The sequence below is a fragment of the Caretta caretta genome, chromosome 5 (genome assembly GCF_965140235.1).
Source record: "Caretta caretta isolate rCarCar2 chromosome 5, rCarCar1.hap1, whole genome shotgun sequence".
In the NCBI taxonomy this organism is placed as follows: Eukaryota; Metazoa; Chordata; order Testudines; family Cheloniidae; genus Caretta; species Caretta caretta.
Genome location: NC_134210.1, coordinates 12931987 through 12952128, shown reverse-complemented (window position 1 = coordinate 12952128; position 20142 = coordinate 12931987). Strand labels below are relative to the sequence as shown.

General features: G+C 47.4%; 1 protein-coding gene across 1 annotated transcript; it reads right to left on the bottom strand.

Moving 5' to 3' along the window:
• Positions 1–6194: 6194 nt before the first annotated feature.
• SIGLEC15 (sialic acid binding Ig like lectin 15) lies at positions 6195–18777 on the bottom strand. Its single transcript, XM_048851264.2, has 5 exons — positions 18596–18777; positions 13154–13537; positions 10221–10580; positions 7915–7945; positions 6195–6366 (listed from the first exon to the last, which is right to left on the bottom strand). Exons 1-5 carry the CDS (start codon positions 18645–18647, stop codon positions 6288–6290), a joined length of 906 nt encoding a protein of 301 aa, XP_048707221.1. The 5' UTR covers positions 18648–18777; the 3' UTR covers positions 6195–6287.
• Positions 18778–20142: the final 1365 nt, after the last annotated feature.

Below are 20142 nucleotides of genomic sequence, written 5' to 3'. Positions count from 1 at the left end.
GACAGGTTTCAGAGTAGCAGCCGTGTTAGTCTGTATTCGCAAAAAGAAAAGGAGGACTTGTGGCACCTTAGAGACTAACCAATTTATTTGAGCATGAGCTTTCCTGAGCATCCGATGAAGTGGGCTGTAGCTCACGAAAGCTTATGCTCTAATAAATTGGTTTCAGAGGAACAGCCGTGTTAGTCTGTATTCGCAAAAAGAAAAGGAGTACTTGTGGCACCTTAGAGACTAACCAATTTATTTGAGCATGAGCTGTAGCTCACGAAAGCTCATGCTCAAATAAATTGGTTAGTCTCTAAGGTGCCACAAGTACTCCTTTTCTTTTTGCTCTAATAAATTGGTTAGTCTCTAAGGTGCCGCAAGTCCTCCTGTTCTTTTTGCGGATAGACTAACACAGCTGCTACTCTGAAACTTTTGTGTGTGCGTATGTGGCAGGAGATTGTCATCAGCAATGTTTAGAAATTCCAAGGATGTTTTAATACTGACAGCATGAGACTTCCAACATTTGTCCCTCAGATTGAAGTTCCCCATGCTCATGCAGGTGGTTTTCCTACGCCATATAGATAGGTGTATGAGAAGATGGCCATCCTGTTCTCAGGTTTCAGAGTAGCAAACGTGTTAGTCTGTATCCGCAAAAAGAAAAGGAGTACTTGTGGCACCTTAGAGACTAACCAATTTATTTGAGCATAAGCTTTCGTGAGCTACAGCCCACTTCATCAGATGCATAAATAAATTAAACTTTAATTATGCATCCGATGAAGTGAGCTGTAGCTCACGAAAGCTTATGCTCAAATAAATTGGTCATCCTGTTCTCAGTGTGATTTGGTGGCCTATAGCAGACCCCCAACTAACACCCCATCTTGTGTTTTATCTGTTAGGACATTTATCCTTACGCATTCAAGATCATTTTCTTCTGAGTTATCAGTGACTCGGTAATGCCATTTTTGACACAAAGTGCCACTCCCTGTCCCCTTTGGCCCACTTGATCCTTCCCGACTAGGTTATAACCGTTGATTTTTAACATTCCAATAGTGCAAATCATCCCACCAGGTTTCAGTAATACCAATTAGATTGAATTTATGCTCATAAATGAGCAATTCCAATTCCTCTTGTTTGTTACTCAGCCTGTATAGGCATTGGTGTATAGGCAATTTAAGAATTTCTCCTCTTCATGTCCTTTGGTACTTTGATTACTAGTGCTAATTTAAGAGTTGCAGTAACCTGTGATAATGCAGCGCAGGAGAAAAACTGAAGCATAATACTTATGTACAATGTTTTTATCTGCAGAACTCCATGTACTTCACAAGTTTGCGCAGGGAGTCCATTGCAAAGCCAGGAATCGAGCCTTCTATGACCTGAGACCTGGTCCTGATCTCACACTGCTCCCAACTCTGTATATTTTGCATGTCTTAGGAGAAGATAGATTCGTGGACATTTTGTGACTCGCCAAGCTGAATGATTTAATGTTGCCCATCTACCCAACAAACAATTGTAAAATGTGTGTGTATAAGAAAGAGGGAGGCAGTGGGAGTGTACATGTGGTACGTGTTGATTGTTGCAACAAACAGAGTCCGTAGTAACTACTGTATTATATGTCCTAGAAATAATCTGAAAATGTATGTTCCCCCCTTTAAATGTATTTTATTTAACACTAACACCCGTGGAGCCCTTTCCCCCTGCAGAACAGCTTGAGGGATCAGCGTGTAAGTGGGGAAGACACAGTCAGAGCAAAGAAGTATTTTTCAAGATCCAGTTTGTCCTGTTAAGGAACAATCCTGTACTAGGATGGGTTAAGGATAATGTGACCCTAGTGGCTAATTTCCATCTCAAATTTCTGACACTATTATTTTAATAGGAACAAAATGCAGCTTGTATTCTAATTAGAACTCCCCCCTCCCCCAATAAACAAAGCCAAGTACAATATTAACTGCATGTTGTTGAACTACAGACTGCCTATTTTTTGCTATTAAACTACACAGTGCATCTGACATCAGCATCCAGAGTCTTCCACTGTCGGTTGAGACAAAGCCACGGCAATGTGTGGATATTAGACATCATTTAAATTGTGCACCTAGGAGTAGAACTTGGATCTTATGCTCCAAAAACGATCTGAGCCAAAGGACGGGCTTGCGATGGCATTGTCACTGGATGGTTACATAATCACATATCTGAGTAGATCTGGCAATCTGCTTAGAGCAGAGAACTGTGTACTTACTAGCTAGTATATTACACAGAAACAAAATACAGGCAGCATCTAGTCTGCCTTCTGTGTGTCCCCAGAACCAGGACCTCCACGCCAGGGGGAGGATTCTCCAGTGAGGTGCGAAAAAGCATTTATTTTGCTTCCTCTGTCCCACTCCCAAAATGTGTGTGCGCTTCTTTCCCCACCTGATGGACAGGCTTCCTTTCCTTATTCTTTCTATCCCTTTATAGAGTCAGGTGAGGAAGGAAATGAGATCCAGTAGGTATCTTGAGGTCAGGGGGCAGCTCTCTCACTGCAGGGGCCTTTTGTTGTGGCTCCTGCTGTAACGCAGTGATGAGAGTGAATGCACTGTGGGCAGATTGCCTAGAATTTTGTTTGCTGGGCGAGGGCAGTGATGCAGAAGTAAAGGAGATCTAATCTGCTCTCCGGCCCATGAGTCTAGCAAACACGCACTGTACTTTAGATTTAATTGACTGCTTAATACTGAAACCCAACATAACCACCATTCTAGTCACAGCAGTTACAAATGGTAGGTTATTGCGGTCAGTCAAAGTGAATGTTATGGAGGGTAATTACCAAAGAGGAAGGTGCAGTGTGGGGCTTGGAGGAATTAGGGTTTCAGAGTTACTGAAAGTAAATTCTATGCATCCCAAAACGGAGTTCAAGCTGTTGTGAAACACATTAATTAAATCAAGGGTATCTATGTAATTACTTACATGGCTCTTATCACCATAGTATCTGACCATCTAGCAATCATCAATGGATTTTAGCCTCCAAACAGGGAAGAACTAGCCCCATTTTACAGATGGGGAACCAAGGCACAGACTAGATTGAAGTGACCTGCGCAGGGTGACACACGAAGTCTGTGGCAGAGCCTGGTATTGAACTCAAGATTTCCTGAGTCCTTATTAATTTGACCGTCTTTGATAATGAATCCACAGCAATTCCAGGGCAACACTGAAAGGTAAATGACATCAGCTGAAGATGAAGAACGAGTACCTCAAAACAGTTCAGACAACTGAAAAGGTTTTAAAAAAATAAAATAAAATACTAAATTTCTCTTGTGGCAGTTCTGCAGCTCACTGACTCCTGCTTTCTTGCTTGCCAAAAGACAAGGACTCCATCTGCACCATCACCGGGAACGGCCTCCTCGGGTGGTGAGTCATTTAAAGTGACAGTAGCCATCGCTCACCAAAAGGAGCTTCTAAACCAGAGGCCGGTATTTCTAACCTGTTTTGGATAGGACTTTAGACACAGTCTTATTAGGTTGTCCCAGGCCTTTTCCATATAAAGGCCTTGTCCCATTTAGCACTATGGGAACGGTAGGAGGGTGGTCAGGTTGAGACCTCAAGATTGAACTCCTTGCTGCAGTTTTTAAAGCCTATTCCCACTTCCGTGGATGTCAGGGAGTTTTCCCACTGCCTCCAATGGATGCAGGATTGATCCCCAAATTGGAATTCAATGTATCCTGCGCGATGGTCACCATTAAGCCAAAATATCCCCATGGTTTCCACACTGCAGCATCAGATCCTGCAGCTAGTTCTTGCTATGTAGATAAGGAAACAACCACAGGAAATCAGGCCTGAAAGAGTAACATATTGCAATGTTGACCCCTTTCCCCACCGCAACTCTGCCAACATTCCCAGCCTTTATTCCTCACCTGGCTTCTTCAAACAACTCCCTGCTTTCTTCTATGTTGCCATTTTGCAAGGGGAAAATTCCCCAATGAATATCTGTACAGCCACTAGGTCATCCTCCTCCACAGCCCCCCATTAAAACTCCACTCTATTGTGGTGCCTACAAAACCCGGCCAGCTGTCATGGCTGGTCCTGTGACCAGCTGTGACTATCGCTGTCCTCATTCCTGTCTTTTCTCTCTCCCTTACTACTGGTAACTCCCCGAGTGGTTAGGGCATTGGCTAAGCACTTCGGAGACCTGGTTTCAAGTCCCTTCTCTGCCACCCATTTTGCGTGACCTAGGACACATCACTTATTCTCTCTATGCCTTCGTTCCTCATCTGTCGAAAAGGGATTCCAGCCCTGCCCTACCACACGGGCGTGTGAGGATAAATGCATTTTTTGGTATGCTCAGAGGAGAAGCTGGCAAGCCAGAATCTTTAACCAAGCTCTTTGACTATTAGCCTCACCCTGAATAAGTAGTGGGCAATGTTGTATGTTAATGGTTCATTGTAACTTTGCTTTAAAAAAAGATCGTGAGGTGTTCATATGCCACGGTAATGGAGGCCATGTAATTAGATACCTAGGGTCCTGCTGTTACCTCCCTGCTACTCTCAGTTCAAAGCAGCAAAAGCCAACAGCAACAAAACGGCCTGTCACCACCATGTTCATTAGCTTGTATTTTATTCCCTATCCCCAACCCGTCGTCCGTTTGTGCCTTTTAGAGTACATCCTTACTGTAATCCCAGGCTGTGACTGCAGTTTGAGCAGATGTACCCGAGCCACCTTGGGCACCAGAGTCGTGAATCTGCAGGCTGGCTGGGCAAGCCCGCCTGGACCCTGGGTAACTACTCATGCAGCTAGCCCATGGTGATGCCCATGCGGTTGAGCTAACTAGATTAAAGATTGGGTATATTTCCATGCGCAGCAGTAGCATTTCAGGATTGCAAGTGTAGACGTACCCTTTGACTGTAAGCCATCCATAGCATAGCCATCTTTATGCATGTTAGTACAGCAGCCATCATGCTGGCATCCGCATCCTCATTCAAGGCCTTTATGTGCTACCATGATATCAAAATGTAGTAATAACAAACAGGTGTGTCAGTGGTAATTGTTGGTGAATGGCGACTCTTTAATAGTGACCACCGTAGCGCAGTATATAAAGTGCGGGGTGAGCCTGCTGAAGGAACCGTTCTGCATAACGCATATATGTATGAGAGTTGGCTGGGAATATTTCTTTTTTGGAAAAAAAAATTTTGAATATTTTGGGGGTTTTCATAGAAAAATGAATTTTTTTTGGACAAGATTTGAAAAATGTTGGTTTTCAGTTGCTGAAAACAATCCTTTTCCCAGGTGATTTTTTTTCCACAAAAATTAAAACATTTTTGACAAAAAAAAAAAACCAACAGTTTTTTGCAGAAATTTCTGTTTAGTCAAATAGCCATTTTCCATTGGAAAAACAGTTGGACAGAAAATTTTTAACCAGCTATAATCGATCTTATCTGCATGTGTGTGTGTGAGAGAGAGAGGTTGATGATATAGCTAACACAATTTTTGCTGCAATGTAGTCTGTGAAGCCTCTTATCATAAGCAAATGTCATATAACGTATATACTGCTAGAATTGAGGCTGCAATAAAGTTCTCATTCCAGTGTCCTGTTTTCCACTCCCACGGCTTTCTGAAAACCCCCCTTTTGGGCTGACCGTCTCTGCCAGAAGGTAAGTATATTTGGGGGAGAGGGAGGGGCCAAGGTGGTTTCTTTTTAAAAAAAAGATGGAATAACTTTTTTCAGCAGGTTTTAAGAGGAAGAGTAAATATTTATAAAATATACAAAATATATATTTTCCTGCCACTTAAAAAAAACAACCCAACAACCTTTTCCTTCACATCTGAAGAAAGGCTGAAGTTTGAAACAGGACCCTCAGTCCGTTTGTTGTCTTTAATAAGCTGCATGCGTTTTGTTAAGTTCTAGTGGTGGGGGGCAAATGGTTTTGAAATAATGTTTGGAAAATGCAGCCAGGAGCCAGCGTTTGACTTTTAACTGTGTCCTGAATGCTGAGTGGTACAGGCTGAAAATATGCCGGTTGGTTGGAACTGACATCTAAAGTAGTCGTCTTCTTCTTTGCCCTGGATATTCCTTCCCTTTTCTCGCTCTCTTTACCTACCGTTCCTTTTTCCTTCCTCAGAGCTTACATTTTCTGCAGGTTGCAGCCCGTAGGGCCCAACCTGCTCATGCATGACCAGTCTGACAGTCCATTCATCAGAGCCGGTAGCACAGATGCACGTTGTGGGAGAAAAGACACACAAACATAACCTGTTTTGTTTTACATGTAATGAATAGGAGATCAACATGTGTAAATATGTGGAAAATGATGTGGTCCAGATTCCAAAGGCCAAGTTGCTGCAGGTCATTCTGTCGGCAAACTCTGACTGCCACAGTTGTTTCTGCGGTCAAGATTTTCATATGTAGAGTCTTGCGCTTGTTGCCTGCCAACCAAAGAGTCGAGAAAGGTAAAGGCTAGTGTGTCTGTTGGCAGTAAATATAAATGCTGGCTTCCCTATGCAGGGCTTTTGAAATGATGCGATCTTTAGAACTTAGCTGATTTCAGATCACAGTTTCAGGGCGTCATAATCAACCTGATGATAACCCATTTTATTTGAAGTTGATCCTGCCATCTTTTGTTTTGTTTTTTAAGTTTCATTTGTTTGTATGTAGTGTTTTTCATCCTGAAGGATCCAAAAGCATTTCACAAACTATATGCATACAACACTACTGCCAGGCGGCTGCTTCTGAGCCTTAGACGACAGGGACAAACCTCTCCACTCATGAGAGGTGTCATGGGATCTTGAATATTCATGTGGAGCATCCAGGACCTTGGTTTTTAAGCTGTTATCTAAAGTGACATAAGAACAACGAGGAGTCCGGTAGCACCTTAAAGACTAACAGATTTATATGCCCAAATAAATCTGTTAGTCTTTAAGGTGCCACCGGATTCCTCGTTGTTTTTGTGGGTACAGACTAACATGGCTACCCCCTGATTCTTGATAAAGTGACATAGGGCATTTCCACCCCATAGAGCTTTTGGCAGTATAACTATGTCAGCAAAGCCCCCTAGTGGAGATGCAGAGTATGCCAGCAAAAGTTGTTCTGTGGGCATACCTACACCACCTTCCCGAACAACATTAGCAATGTCAACAAAAGCTCTCTTCTTTTGGCACAGTTACGCCGGTGCCAGGGTTTTGTTGACATAACAATGTGGGCTGGGGAGGCGGATGGGGAGTGTGATTTTTTTCCCCAGGATCCTCGCTGGCATAGCTATGCCAGCAAAACTTCACAGTGTAGACCAAGCCCACAAGACACAGCCAAATGCATGGGACCCAGTTCATCAACTTTAACAAGGTCAAGGGATGAGTCACTCCTAGCAGTGTTGAAAGACATGTTCCTGGTACAGCTAGGTGTTTTCCACTTAAATTTACAATTTTGTTAGGCTAGATCTACCCTTGAGTTAAGTGGAAGTCAGCTAACACATTTTTAAAGACTCGTTTAATCCCCAAAAGTTTCCTTTAGGCTACAGATGTTTGTGGTTTACTTTTGAGGTTCAGCCTGGAACAAATGTTTTGGGAGATTAGCCTTAAAAATTGGATTACCTACGTGGAGCCAACTGACAATCAGTAAGGTTAAGATTTTGTCGTGGGCATTTTTAGTAAAAGTCATGGACAGGTCGCAGGCAAAAAACAAAAATGATTCACCCCTCTAGTGTGCAGACCATGATACTGATATAAAGGGGCTTATATCAGTATAGCTTATTTTGGTATATTGATACAAGCACCTTTATACTGGGGTAACAGTCCACAGTAGAGAGCTGCTTTGATTCACGTCTATTTCTAAAGCAATATAGTTTCATTGGAACAAGAACTGTGTATAGACCAGCCCTTAGATTCTAAGGTGGTTACCAAGTCAAGGATAAGTTGCAGTTTCCTGCTTAAAAAGGAAGTCCAAGCTTGTTAACTTGACAGAAGGCATGATGTTCTTACCTGGACAGCCTGGATGGGGCTGTGCCATGACCTGTTAGGTGAGAATAAAGATGCGTATTAGTTTACTGCAAATTTCAGTTGGAAGAGCTGATAATCCAGCATTGATGGTGGGTTTCTGAACCACAATGAATGGGAAAAAATTTCTTAAGTTCTGTTTATGGTTAGTCTTTCAATATAGTGGGACTGAAGTCTAAATACAAGGAACAAAGCATCTCGCTGCTCCTTCCTAGATGCAGTGATGAGCTGCCAAAATCTTAACAACCAGTTCCCTATAAAAAGTTCTGAGTTAAGGGATGTGCCCCAGTATGTATTTTTTGTACCAACAGGGTTACCATACGTCCATATTTTCCCGGGAGGAATTTTTAAAATTTAAAAATTCCTCCCGGATGGCGATTTAAGAACCAAAAAGCCTGACCCGTCCGCGAAAATACAGGTGTGTGTTAACCCTGCCAAAAGTTCTTTTTTAAAAAGATGGGCCTGAACTAGAAATGAGCTCCGTTTCACATGTGTGGGTCCCCGCCACTCCCTGGGGGTGTGCTAGGGGGACCAGATGTCCCGATTTTATAGGCACTGTCCCGATTTTTGGGTCTTTTTCTTATATAGGCTCCTATTACCCCCCAACCCCTGTCCTGATTTTTCACACTTGCTGTCTGGTCATCCTAGGGTGTGCACATGTGTGGGTCCCAGCTGCTCCCTGCCCCCCTCATTGAAGCAGGTGTGCAGGGTTACTGGCCTGGGAACTGCAGGGCACCAGTGGACGTGGGGCCAGCTGCAGACATGGGCGTGGGGCAGGGCTAGCTGGAGGCAAGGGGGTGTGGGGTTGGCTGGAGGCAAGGGGGTGTGGGGTTGGCTGGAGGCAAGGGGGTGCGGGGTTGGCTGGAGGCAAGAGGGTGCGGGGCCGGCTGGAGGTAGGGGCTGGCTGCGGGCAGGGCAGGGGGTGCGGCAGGGGCTGGCTGCGGGCAGGGCAGGGGGTGCGGCAGGGGCTGGCTGCGGGCAGGGCAGGGGGTGCGGCAGGGGCTGGCTGCGGGCAGGGCAGGGGGTGTGTGCGGCAGGGGCTGGCTGCGGGCAGGGCAGGGGGTGTGTGCGGCAGGGGCTGGCTGCAGGCAGGGGGTGCGGGGGTGGCTGAAGATGGGCTGGCTGCAGGCAGGGGGTGCGGGGGTGGCTGGAGACAGGGGCTGGCTGCAGGCAGGGGGTGCGGGGGTGGCTGGAGACAGGGCAGGGGGTGGCTGGAGACGGGGGCTGGAGGCAGGGCAGCGGGTGTGGTGGTGGCTGGAGGCAGGGCAGGGAGTGCGGCAGGGGTGGCCGGAGGCAGGGGCTGGCTGCAGGCAGGGGCTGGCTGCGGGGAGGGCGGTGGGTGCTCACGGGGAGAGCAGCAGGACGCAGCCCTGGCCCAGCAGAGCAGCCGGGGACCCACCAGGCAGCAGCGGGAACCCCAGGGCCAGGGGTTGGGGGAACAGCAGCAGCCGCAACAGGGGAATAATATTTCCCTACTCCAGCCTGACTGGGGCATTGTGAGGATGAAAATCCACGAATGCTTGTGAAGCACCCAGCTAATACGGTGACATGGGCCACGGGAGTACGCAGATAGACAGTGATTCTCCCTCTGTGTTACATTTACGCAGCAAGTCTCAGAACCGGGCTCGACCTACAGCGTTAAAACCAGCTGTGTGGACATTGCAGGTTGGGCTGGAGTTAGGGCCGCAAAGCCCACCCCCATCCCTGGGCTCCCGAGCCTGAGCTGCAACATCTGGGCACCAATTTTTAGTGCTGTAGCATGAGCCCAAGTCTGTCGACCTGGGCTCTGAAACTCAGTGCTGTGGGCTGTGTAGACATACTCTCTGTGGCCTTGAGCAAGTCCCTTAACCCCTCTCCTCAGTTTTGCCATCTGTGAAATGAGGATGACGATACTGTGAGGATTAAACTATTCTGTGACGTGTACTGAAGGCAAGTTGTGACGGTGTCTAGGCGCAAAGCATTAATAATTAGTCTGTTTTAAAATGGCACCTCCCAGCCATACATCTTGCTTCCTAAACCCATAGTGTTAGACATATGGAAACTCCTGTTTACTGTGTCTTTTAAAAAAAATACAAGGGCTGAATCCAGCAGCCCTGTAACTGGCATCTGGGCAGTTTTGCGTTTCTCCTTCTTTCCTTGTTACTCTGCTTGGCTTTTCAGTTATTAAACATCCCTAGAGGAGGAAAATCCTGGCGGATTGCGTCTTTTTCTTTCCGCTGAGTCACTCCACTAGTTAACAGTCTGATTAAACGCAGAGAAGGGTATGAAAGCAAATAAATAACGGCACATACCTGCCCTCCAAAACCCAGCAATTCCTAATATCATCAGCAACACCAGTGCTTTAATTCCTAGTGCTACAAACATCAGGATCGGAATCAAGGAGCTGCTTGCTGCTTTGAATTTATAGAAATACACGGCTCCCTCCGCTCTCCCGTGGCTGTTAACGGCTGTGCACGTGTATTTTCCATCGCGAGTCAGGTAGTGCAACTCTTTGGTTATCTGGTGGTTCAAGCTTGTGACTGACGTTGCATTGCTGAAGAGAGGGCCGGTCCATGTCAGAGAAGGCAGCGGCTCCCCTTCGGCTGTACACTGCGCTCTGAAGGTACGGTCCTGGTTGGAGCCAATGGTGATGTTAACAATCCTGGGAGCAGCTGTGCGGGTCACAAGAAGTGATTAAAATCAAATGAAGATTCAAATACCATGCTGGTTTGGGGCTCAAAGCATTTAGTGCCAATGTTGGCCTGATGCTGCTGTGAGTTCTGCACAGTTGGACCCTGCATCCACTGTGTAGCCTCTCCCCATTGTTGGCCTGAGCTGATTCCTAGACTGCTATGATTTTGTAACGTTGAGATCAAGTCTCTCATCGCTCCTTTTCCTTCAACATTTCCTGGCTCTTGATTTCGTCATCACCCCTGTGCTTTAGAGAGAATCACTGGGTTCAAGCAAATAGGGCCCAGGCCTCAGAGTCAGGGGATCGGAGTTCCTTCCCTGTTTTATTATTACTGTTGACATCGGGGTGATTAAAAATAGAAAGAATGTCATCAATCTAATTTTCCCTTCGCTCTCTGTGTGGTTTGGTTTATTTATTGTTAGTGTCTCATGCAGCCTGAGCAATGAAAATAGACTAGTCAGTTTCACGGCCTGTTTCTTATGCAATCGCACAATGCCTGCAACGATTGGACTGCAAATACAGTGTATCCCTTGCATGGAGGAGTTGTGTGAATGAATTCGTGGGTGTGAAGTGCCTTCCTCAGATGTAAAATGTCACCCAGGTGCAGACGAATATGTTCTTTTAAAGGTATTACTGCTATTTTTTTAAAAAATAACCTCAGACACTTTGCAGACCCCCACAGGAAGGGATAACTCATCCGTTGCTGGACCCTGGACAGTCTTTGGGGGTGTAGTACTCCTGCCATTGCCTACCAGTAGTGCTACACCCAGCAAAGGAAGTGAAGAAACTTCCCCAGATGCAACTAGAGCCGGATTATCAGCTAATGGTGGTTTCTGAACAGGGTTACGCGTACCTCTAGGGACATGCAAGATCTCGTCAAAGGGTACTCGAGAAAAATCCTGTAATGGCGGACAACACACTTTGTTTAGTCAGGCTTGGCAAGCTAATCCTAGGTATATTGTGACCCTATCTCAGATGTGGTACACGGTAGACTTTGGAAAGGAGTACACAGCCTAAAAAGCTTGAAAACCACTGAGCTAACAGAACCGTGGCCCTGATGCTGCTGTGAGTTCTGCACAGTTGGACCCTGCATCCATGAAAGCCCTATTGATTTCAATGGCTGCAGCATGGTTTAGTGGATAGGGCATGGCAACTGGACTCAGAGACCTGGGTTCTGCTGCTGACGCTGAGCTGCCATGTGACCTTGGGCAAATCGCTTCACCTGTCTGGGCCTCCACTTCCCCTCTTTCCCGTTGTCTGATTCGATTGCAGACCTGTCAGGTGGGGTCTCTCTCATACTATCTGTCTGCTCAGTGCCTGGTATGATGAGTCCCCAAGCTCAGTTGGGGCTCTAGATCAGGCGTGGGCAAACTACTCCCCACGGGCTGGATCTGGCCTGCCAGCTGTTTTAATCTGTCCCTCGAACTCCTGCTGGGAAGTGGGGTTTAAGGCTTGCTCTGCTCCGGCGCTCCAGCTGGGGAGCAGGGTTGGGGGCCCCTCCATGTGGCTCCCGGAAGCAGTGGCATGGCTCCCTCTCCGGCTCCTACATGTAGGGGTAGTGAGGGACCTCCGCTCTGCATGCTGCCCCCGACCCAGCCACCACCCCTGCAGCTCCCATTGGTGGGGAACCGCAGCCAAAGGGAGCTGCAGGAGCAGTGCCTGTGAACAGGGCAGCATGCAAAGTTGCCTGGCTGCGTCTCCACGTAGGAGATGGAGAAAGGACATGCCGCTGATTTCAGGAGCCACTTGAGATAAGTGCCACCCAGAACCTGCACCCCTGAGCCTCTCCCCACACCCCAATCCCCTGCCCTAGCCCTGATCCCCTTCCTGCCCTCCAAACCCCTCGAGCCCCGCCCAGAGCACCCTCCTGCACCCCAAACCTCTCATCCCCAGCCCCAGCCCAGAGCCTGCATCGCCAACCAGAGCCCTCGCCCCTTCCTGCACCCCAATCTCAATTTGTTTCTTACTCCTGGTGGCCAGAAGCCAGCCCTTTTCCCTGCCACAGTTCCCCCTAGCTTCTATTCTATTCTATTTATTCTGGTTCTTATATTGTACACATCAGCATAGTATCTGAGCATCTTAGATGCTCAGAAAAATGCCCTAATCTGATGTTGTAGAGCTCCTCAGGAATGACTAGTATTGGTTCAATGCTGTGGCTATGTCTACACTACCGCGGGATTGATGCTCTGGCAATTGATGCGCTGGGGGTCGATTTAATGGGTCTAGTGAAGACTCACTAAATCGACGGCAGATCGCTTTCTGGTCGACCCCAGTACTCCCCACAGAAGGAGAAGTGTAAGGTATATTGACGGGAGACTCCCGTAGACCCAGCACGGTGTAGACCCCGCAGTAAATTGACCTAAGCTATGTCGACTCCAGCTACGTTATTCATGTAGCTGGAGTTGCGTAACTTTGGTCGACTTACCCCCATAGTGTAGACGAAGTCTCAGTGTGGAGTTCAGTGGCAACTAGCATGAAGTGGTCCCTCCAGCTTCCACATCCTTCCAGCTCTAGCCTCTGTCGGTAGCACCTTTAGAGCTGATGTTCTCTTACCTATCAAATGGAGCCTTATCCCAGTCCTGCTTTCGTACTTGTCATGAAGATCCCCAGAAAACTCCACCCGGCAGAAGTATCTGTTGCTGTCGCTCCAGGTCAGGTTGTCGATCTTGATGGAGAGGTTATTGTGCCTGGGGTTTCCAATCAGTTTGTACTTGTTCTTGTAGCTAACTGCAGTTTTACAGAGGTCGCTCGAGCTGTGAGTAACGCATTTGAACACTACCATCCCATCGTAAGGTTCCTTGATCCTCCAAATGGTTGTGAGGGTCCGGTCATATGTTTTGTGGGGGTGTGTGAAAGTACAGGGCAGAACAACTGCCTTTCCAATCTCACCAGTAGCATCTGATGGAACCTGAATGGACCACCCATTGGACTGCAAACCTGGAACCAAAGGAACTGGCTTCAGGAACCTGAATAAACCATAAAGGCTGATGTACCAAACCTGAAGAATGGCTTTTTCTCCCATAAATCAGGAGAGCCCCACCTTACCCTGAGTCCTACCTGATCCATCCTTAGTGAGCTTATAGATACTTCATTGGCTCCAGGCATTTTATATCCTCTCTTTTTTGTGCGAGGAGCCATCTCACAGATCTGTAGGTTATGTTATGCCTTTGTCCTTTGGGCATGATCAAGCCATTTAACCCAGTGGGTTCAGCAGCTCCAATAGGAGCGCACACATTAATGTGCCACCTTCTTCACTGCACGCTCAGTTAGAATGGCAGCATTCTCCGTAGGGACGTTGTGGTTTCTGACATTTCCAGAAGTCCACCTTCTTATCAACCCGGGGACATGTCATTTGTGAGTGATGGGCTCTAAAGGCAGACTTAAGAGCTGCTGGCAATACTGATCTAACGAACATGGCAAGGCTGGAGTGTGCATGCCAGTTCCCAGCACCTTCCCCCCAGCTGTCTTGGAGGAGAGAGAGCGTCTTTGACTGTTAGAGGAAAGCAGTCAGTGTTCGAGGCAGAGCAGTGGAACCACGGCCCTATAGTACCCTACAGCTGCCAGTAACTTCCGTAAACCATCTCTTTCCCTGGAACTACACCGTGAGAACCCCACCCAAAAGTGTTGCAGGAAACAAAACAAAAAATCTCTCTCTTGACAAATCCAGCCCTGATAAAAATCTAGTTGCAGTTAGTGGGAACTGCATTTCCTTCATGCCTGGGCCAGATTTAATCTTTGCTGTTTGTTAATCCTTCTCTCGAAACCTCTTCACAAAACCAGCTTTCACCGGAGTGGAATACACATAGAAGTGTCAGAATCTGATGTCGTTACCTTGACAGGTAGCTAATAACCAAGCTGCCACAAACAGAACCTCTGGGAAGGCTGCTCTCATTTCTACCCGTTGGCGGAAGCAATAACAGCTGCAGCACCAGGTAATGCTTCCAGGAACGTGGTGTGGCTCAGTATCTTAGATGTAAGCAGAGTCAGGATGAGCTCCACCCTGACATCTGGTGGTGAGTTGTGGCAAGTTGTGGAAAAGAACTTCAGGGGCTGATCTCATTTGCATAGGCACACCCACCCTGCCTAGCATGAGCCCATAGCTGCCCAAATGGTCACTTTGGCTGCTGTGGGATCCCCAGTGTCTCTGTTATTGAGGCAGGAAGAATAAATTGTTATTATCCTGATTATGTGAATCAAGGACAGTGGAACTGTACTTGGCCTTTTGTTATGATGGAGGGACTCACCATCAACTAAGTAGTACTCGCTAGGCAAGGGACATGGGTTCCAAAACTGAGTGAATTGAGAGAGGCTGGGGACAGGTATTAATATCTGGTAGGATGGGCCCCTGGTGAGGGCCTTGCATGCTAATTGCACCTCCTCTCTCCGCTGTGGAATATCAGAGCTAATTTTGATTCCATTAGGAGTCTAATTACAGGCTGCTGAGCTGAATTCACTTTGGGCCAATGGTGCACCAGCACTGAGGCTCCCCTACTACAAGTTAAAATCACAAAAGAGCTAAAATTACTAAGAGCTGAAATCACTGATTGTTGTGTTAAATAGTGGGGGGCCTGAAAATATATTGCAGAGCAGTTTGTGGGATGGCTGGAGTGGCTCATGGGGTGGCTGGCAGAGCAGACTGATTTGTGGGACAGCTGGTGGAGCGGAGCGGTGGGGCAATTGGCTTTGGATTATGTAAGGTGCCCCTTAACTCCCCCCCATCTCAACCCAGGTTGGGAGGTAAAACTCTGCAGATAAACTTTCGAACTCTGGCGCTGCACTGACCAGGGACAGAGACTTTTGGGTTGTTGGACTTTTGGGATTTTGGGTGACTTTTGGGTTGCTGGACTCAAGAACCAAAGGGAAAGGGAAACCAATTTGCTTGGGGTGAATTTTTTTGCTCATTGCTTATGAATCCTGTAGATGCTGTTTCCCCAACATAATGCCACATTGTTTCTCTCCGTTATTAAAAGGCTTTTGCTACACTCAGACTCTGTGCTTGCTGTTAGGATATAGATATCCTGTCAGGCCTGTCTGTAAAGGCTTATACTCTAAGAATTTAGGTGTATTCTTATCACTTAGCTAGTTATAGAGGTATAAAAGAAAGGAAGAGAATCAAAATCACTGTCTGCTGGTGTAAGGTCCTTCTCTTACTGTGACAGTCTGAGACCCTGTGCTTAGGCTGAGATCTTTGGCTGAGCAACAGAGGCAGCCATAATCTGGGAAGCGATCAGTCACATCCTCACATTCCAAACTAGTCACGTTGAAATAAGGTGCTATTGGGCTGTTAGGAATACAATCCTGTCCTGATAAAGCCTATCGCCTCCAGAGAAAGGGAAGTGCCTAGAAGATGTAAAAGGAAACTTAGTTTGATAGCATCCTGTCTGGCAAGAACTCACTTATCAATAGCTGGGATGTGAAATCGTCATTTCTTTGTTGTTCTATCACTGTAGTCCCCATTTTCCTATTGTCTGTCTGTATAATCAATGTCTGGTTCTGTGATTGTTTCTGTCTGCTGTATAATTAATTTTGCTGGGTGTAAACTAATTAAGGTGGTGGGATATAATTGGTTAAATAATCATGTTTACAATATGTTAGGATTGGTTAGTTAAATTTCAGGAAAATGATTGGTTAAGGTATAGCTAAGCAGAACTGAAGTTTTACTATATAGTCTGCAGTCAATCAGGAAGTGTGTGTGTGGGAAATGGGAACAGGGAATGTGGGTAAGGAAATTGGAATCATGTTTGGCTAAGGGCAGGAATGGGAACAGGGACACAGATAAGGCTCTGTGGTGTCAGAGTTGGGAAAGGGGACACTAAGGAAGGAAACTGGAATCATGCTTGCTGGAAGTTCACCCCAATAAACATCGAATTGTTTGTACCTTTGGACTTCGGGTATTGTTGCTCTCTGTTCATGTGAGAAGGACCAGGGAAGAAAGTGGGTGAAGGAATAAGCCCCCTAACACTTGCGAGAGGGGAAGTATTGCCTCTTAGAGGCGCACAGCGGGGTGGTATATATTTGTCCCAGGTCACTGGGTGGGGGCTCGAGACGGCTTTGCATTGTGTTATTGGAATGGAACCCCTAGATACTGAACCCGGCCCTTGTTGCTGCCAACTCTGACGGGCAGAAGGGTTACATATAGATCGGGGTGGGCAAACATTTTGGCCCGAGGGCTACATCTAGCTATGGAAATTGTATGGCGGGCCATGAATGTTTATGAAATTAGGGGTTGGGGTGCAGGAGGGGGTAAGGACTTTGGCTGCTGGTGCGGGTTCTGGGGTGGGGCTGGGGATGAGGGGTTGGGGGTGTAGGAGAGTGCTCTGGACTGGGACCGAGGGGTTTGGAGGGCGGGAGGGGGATCAGGCCTGGGGTTGGGGCATGGGAGGGGGTCAGGGGTGCAGGATCCAGGCAGCGCTTACCTCAATCAACTCCCGGAAGCAGAAGCTCCCTCTGGCTCCTATGCAGCAGTGTGGCCAGGCGGCTCTGCGCGCTGCCCCGTCCACAGCTGCTGCCCTGCAGCTCCCATTGGCTATTGTTGCTGGCCAATGGGAGCTGTGGGGGAAGCGTGTGGAGTCCCCTGGCTGCTCCTACGTGTAGGAGGTGGTGGGGGGACATGCCACTGCTTCCGGGAGAGGCGCGGAGCCCTGGCATGCGTGGAGTGGGGCAAATCCCTGACCCTGCTCCCCGGCTGGAGTGGGGCAAGCCCTGGACCCCGCTCCCTGGCTGGAGCTCAAGGGCCAGGTTAATATGTCTGAAGAGCCGGATGCGGCCTCCGAGCTGTAGTTTGCCCACCTCTGTAATAGATCTTCCCTGACAGCTCACTGCAGACGTAACTTTTTCCTGAGTATCAGAGACCGGAGTAGATGGAAAAACTGAATAGCTGGTGTCCAAAAGGGCAGAGCACTCTCAGCTCCGCTTGACTTCCCTGGGATTTATGAATTAGTGAACACTGGGTAACTGCCTAGAGAGGTTAGGTAGAGACTACAGGTTGTTTTATTTATACATGTGATGTTCTTCCATGGTACCTGGCAGGTATCTCTGGGCCTGTACAACTGGCATCAGTCAACTGCATGTTTTCTGAGGGGGAAAAGCCAATGTAAGGGCAAATATATGTGCAAATTATTATTTATTTCATTAGGTTTCCTATATATTGCCCCTCTCTGGCCCTCAGTGTTTTATATTTTAGTGGCGGCTGTATTGTCAGTGGAAAATGTCTTAATTTTGAGGTCACAGATCAAAACCTATGATGATGGGCTTGGTTAGCATTCATCTTGGACTCTGAAAAGATCAGGCAAAAGAGATCTTCTTGCACACTGATAACGATCTTATTCTCAGATGGGCCTGGATTCAGAAAAGAAGACACTTAAAGAGAGGCTTAACTTTAAGCATGTGCGTAAGTCCCATTAAAATAATATGCTTAAGCATGTGCTTTAAAGCTTTGCTAAATCTGGGCCATTATGTCATCCCTCCGTAGGAATCCTAAATTTTATGAGCTGATTTATGAATCACAAGTGTAAGCACTGCATTGCAGCTCTGCTTGTATGTGGGTGGTGGGTATGTGTGCACACACATTAATTTTGTCTACCACTGAAGGGCAGTAAACTCTAAAGCAAACTATGTTCATTGTAAAATAGCTCCCAGGGACACTACACAACAATTCAGGGCAGGCAGAGAAAAATGCTGTAACCGATTGACAATGCAGGGGGAATTTAGGTAAATATAAACTCCTGAGTTGGAATTTGGCTGTGATACTGGGATTAACCCCCCTAGATGGTCCTGGGCTCTCTCATGGCCGCAAAGAGTCAGAACGCTGGTCTTTTCCATAAGTTATTAGCCATATTTAGTAATTCTTGCCAAAGCCAGCTGGAATTTCCGGGCACTGTAAAGCAGCATTCTGGTTCCTATCGAATGAATTGCATTGTGCAGTTCCATCGGCATCTCGGCTGAGCAAGAAGGCCGACAGTGATAATAGAGGCAGGGATAGCATTCAGAACTCACCCTTCTTGAAGATGCAAAGTAGACACGCAAGAAATAACCCAAACCCTTTCATGGTCGCTGGTGCACCTCACTCCGGACAGATTTTGGATCAGCAAACCAGCATTGTTCACGCCGAAGCCGAGGGGTCAGACGCGCAGCCCCAGGCTGTTTGGCTGAGGAGTGGAACCCTCAGTGGTTTCCCTCTCCCCGGAGGGAATGAGTGAGTTCAGCAGAGCTGGCAATGGGTTTGGTTAAAAATACTTTTGTGGTCAGTCATGTGGAAAACATAAAGGGAGCTCAACATCTGATCATTTTCCCCCCGAGGGAGGGGCCAAGAAATCCCTGCTGAACAGCATCTCCATTTGTAACCTTTATTATACATGGGTGAGCCAAAGCGACAAAGGTCCTAAGTGCTCCAAACCCATCGACCCATGGGGAAGTTATAAGAGTCTGACAAAGTGGGTCAACAAGTGACACTCTGGCTCCTGTGGCTTGAAGGGGGCTGTTCCCCGGTCCCCCTCCCCCAGCTGAGACTGGCCAGGCTTCTGTACCAGTCCCAGGTAGCTCAGCTCTGGGGAGACAGGTGGGGCCCCACAGGCCTGGAGTCAGAGGTGCACTGCAGTCCTGTCAGGGGGCAGAAAGGAGCAGGGGGGTGGGACCGGGGGCATAGAGGAGGTTGCGGCCAGCCGGCAGGCAGGCCAAGAGGAGCAAGTGGTGGGCGGGAGGAGGAGCAGGGTCTCGGGGCGCAGTGCAAATGGTGTAGGCCGGGGCCCCTTCTGAGCATGGGCCTGGCTCCATGGAGCCACTGGCACCATTGTAAACCTGGCACTGCTCATCAGAACTTTCTAGAGCTATGGTACCATGAGGCAGGATGTGCTGAAAGGAGGCACTTAGGATCGGAGCCAGGCAGGGCATGTGTGCTGCTGAGCCTGCACACTGAAGATATACAGGGGAAGGAGAAGTGGGACAGAATGGGAGGAGACAGGTGAAGAGGGCTGGGGAAGCTGATATTTTAAAGACCACAGAAGGGCCGTGGAAAAGTTTATAGAGAACACAAAGACAGATGGAGTGAGAACTGGAGAACACAACACAGGCATAAGTATTATTGGGAGGGCTGTAAGCTGGAACAAAGATGCTTAGATTGGGGGAATATTTCATTAGCTATTTTTCAGAGTGGAGATCTAAGGAAATTAGTCGCCTAAAAAGACAAAAACGGGACACTTTATATCCCATATTAGAAATGTTTCTTAACAATAGGGGTCATGAGGATCTGACAAGGAAATAAATCATCGTGCGCAGGAATCAGGTCCCCGTGACTGGAAACACTCAGAAAGCGAGAGTGAGAGTGGGGTTAGTGAAAGTGGATTTACTCTGAGTGTGTACAGCACCTAGGACAATGAGCTCCCATCTCGGTTGGGGTCCCTAGACACTCCTGTAATAATAAATAATAGAGACTCAGATCCAATGATCCCGGAGGTCCCTCTCTTAACCCCGAACCATCTGTCTGTCTGATATTGCTGTTCTCAAGGCTTTCAGGAACAGTTTTGTGGCCTGAAGCAGCATTTGAG

What these genes read in the sequence shown, in the direction of transcription:
- SIGLEC15 (XM_048851264.2), bottom strand. Translation starts at nt 18,647, where the DNA reads ATGAAAGGGTTTGGGTTATTTCTTGCGTGTCTACTTTGCATCTTCAAG. An exon ending in GATAAGGCTCCATTTGATAG is followed by an intron (nt 10,581 to 13,153) that starts GTAAGAGAACAT and finishes TGACCCGCACAG; the next exon opens with CTGCTCCCAGGATTGTTAAC. An exon ending in GCCCCATCCAGGCTGTCCAG is followed by an intron (nt 6,367 to 7,914) that starts GTAAGAACATCA and finishes TTTGGTTGGCAG; the next exon opens with GCAACAAGCGCAAGACTCTA.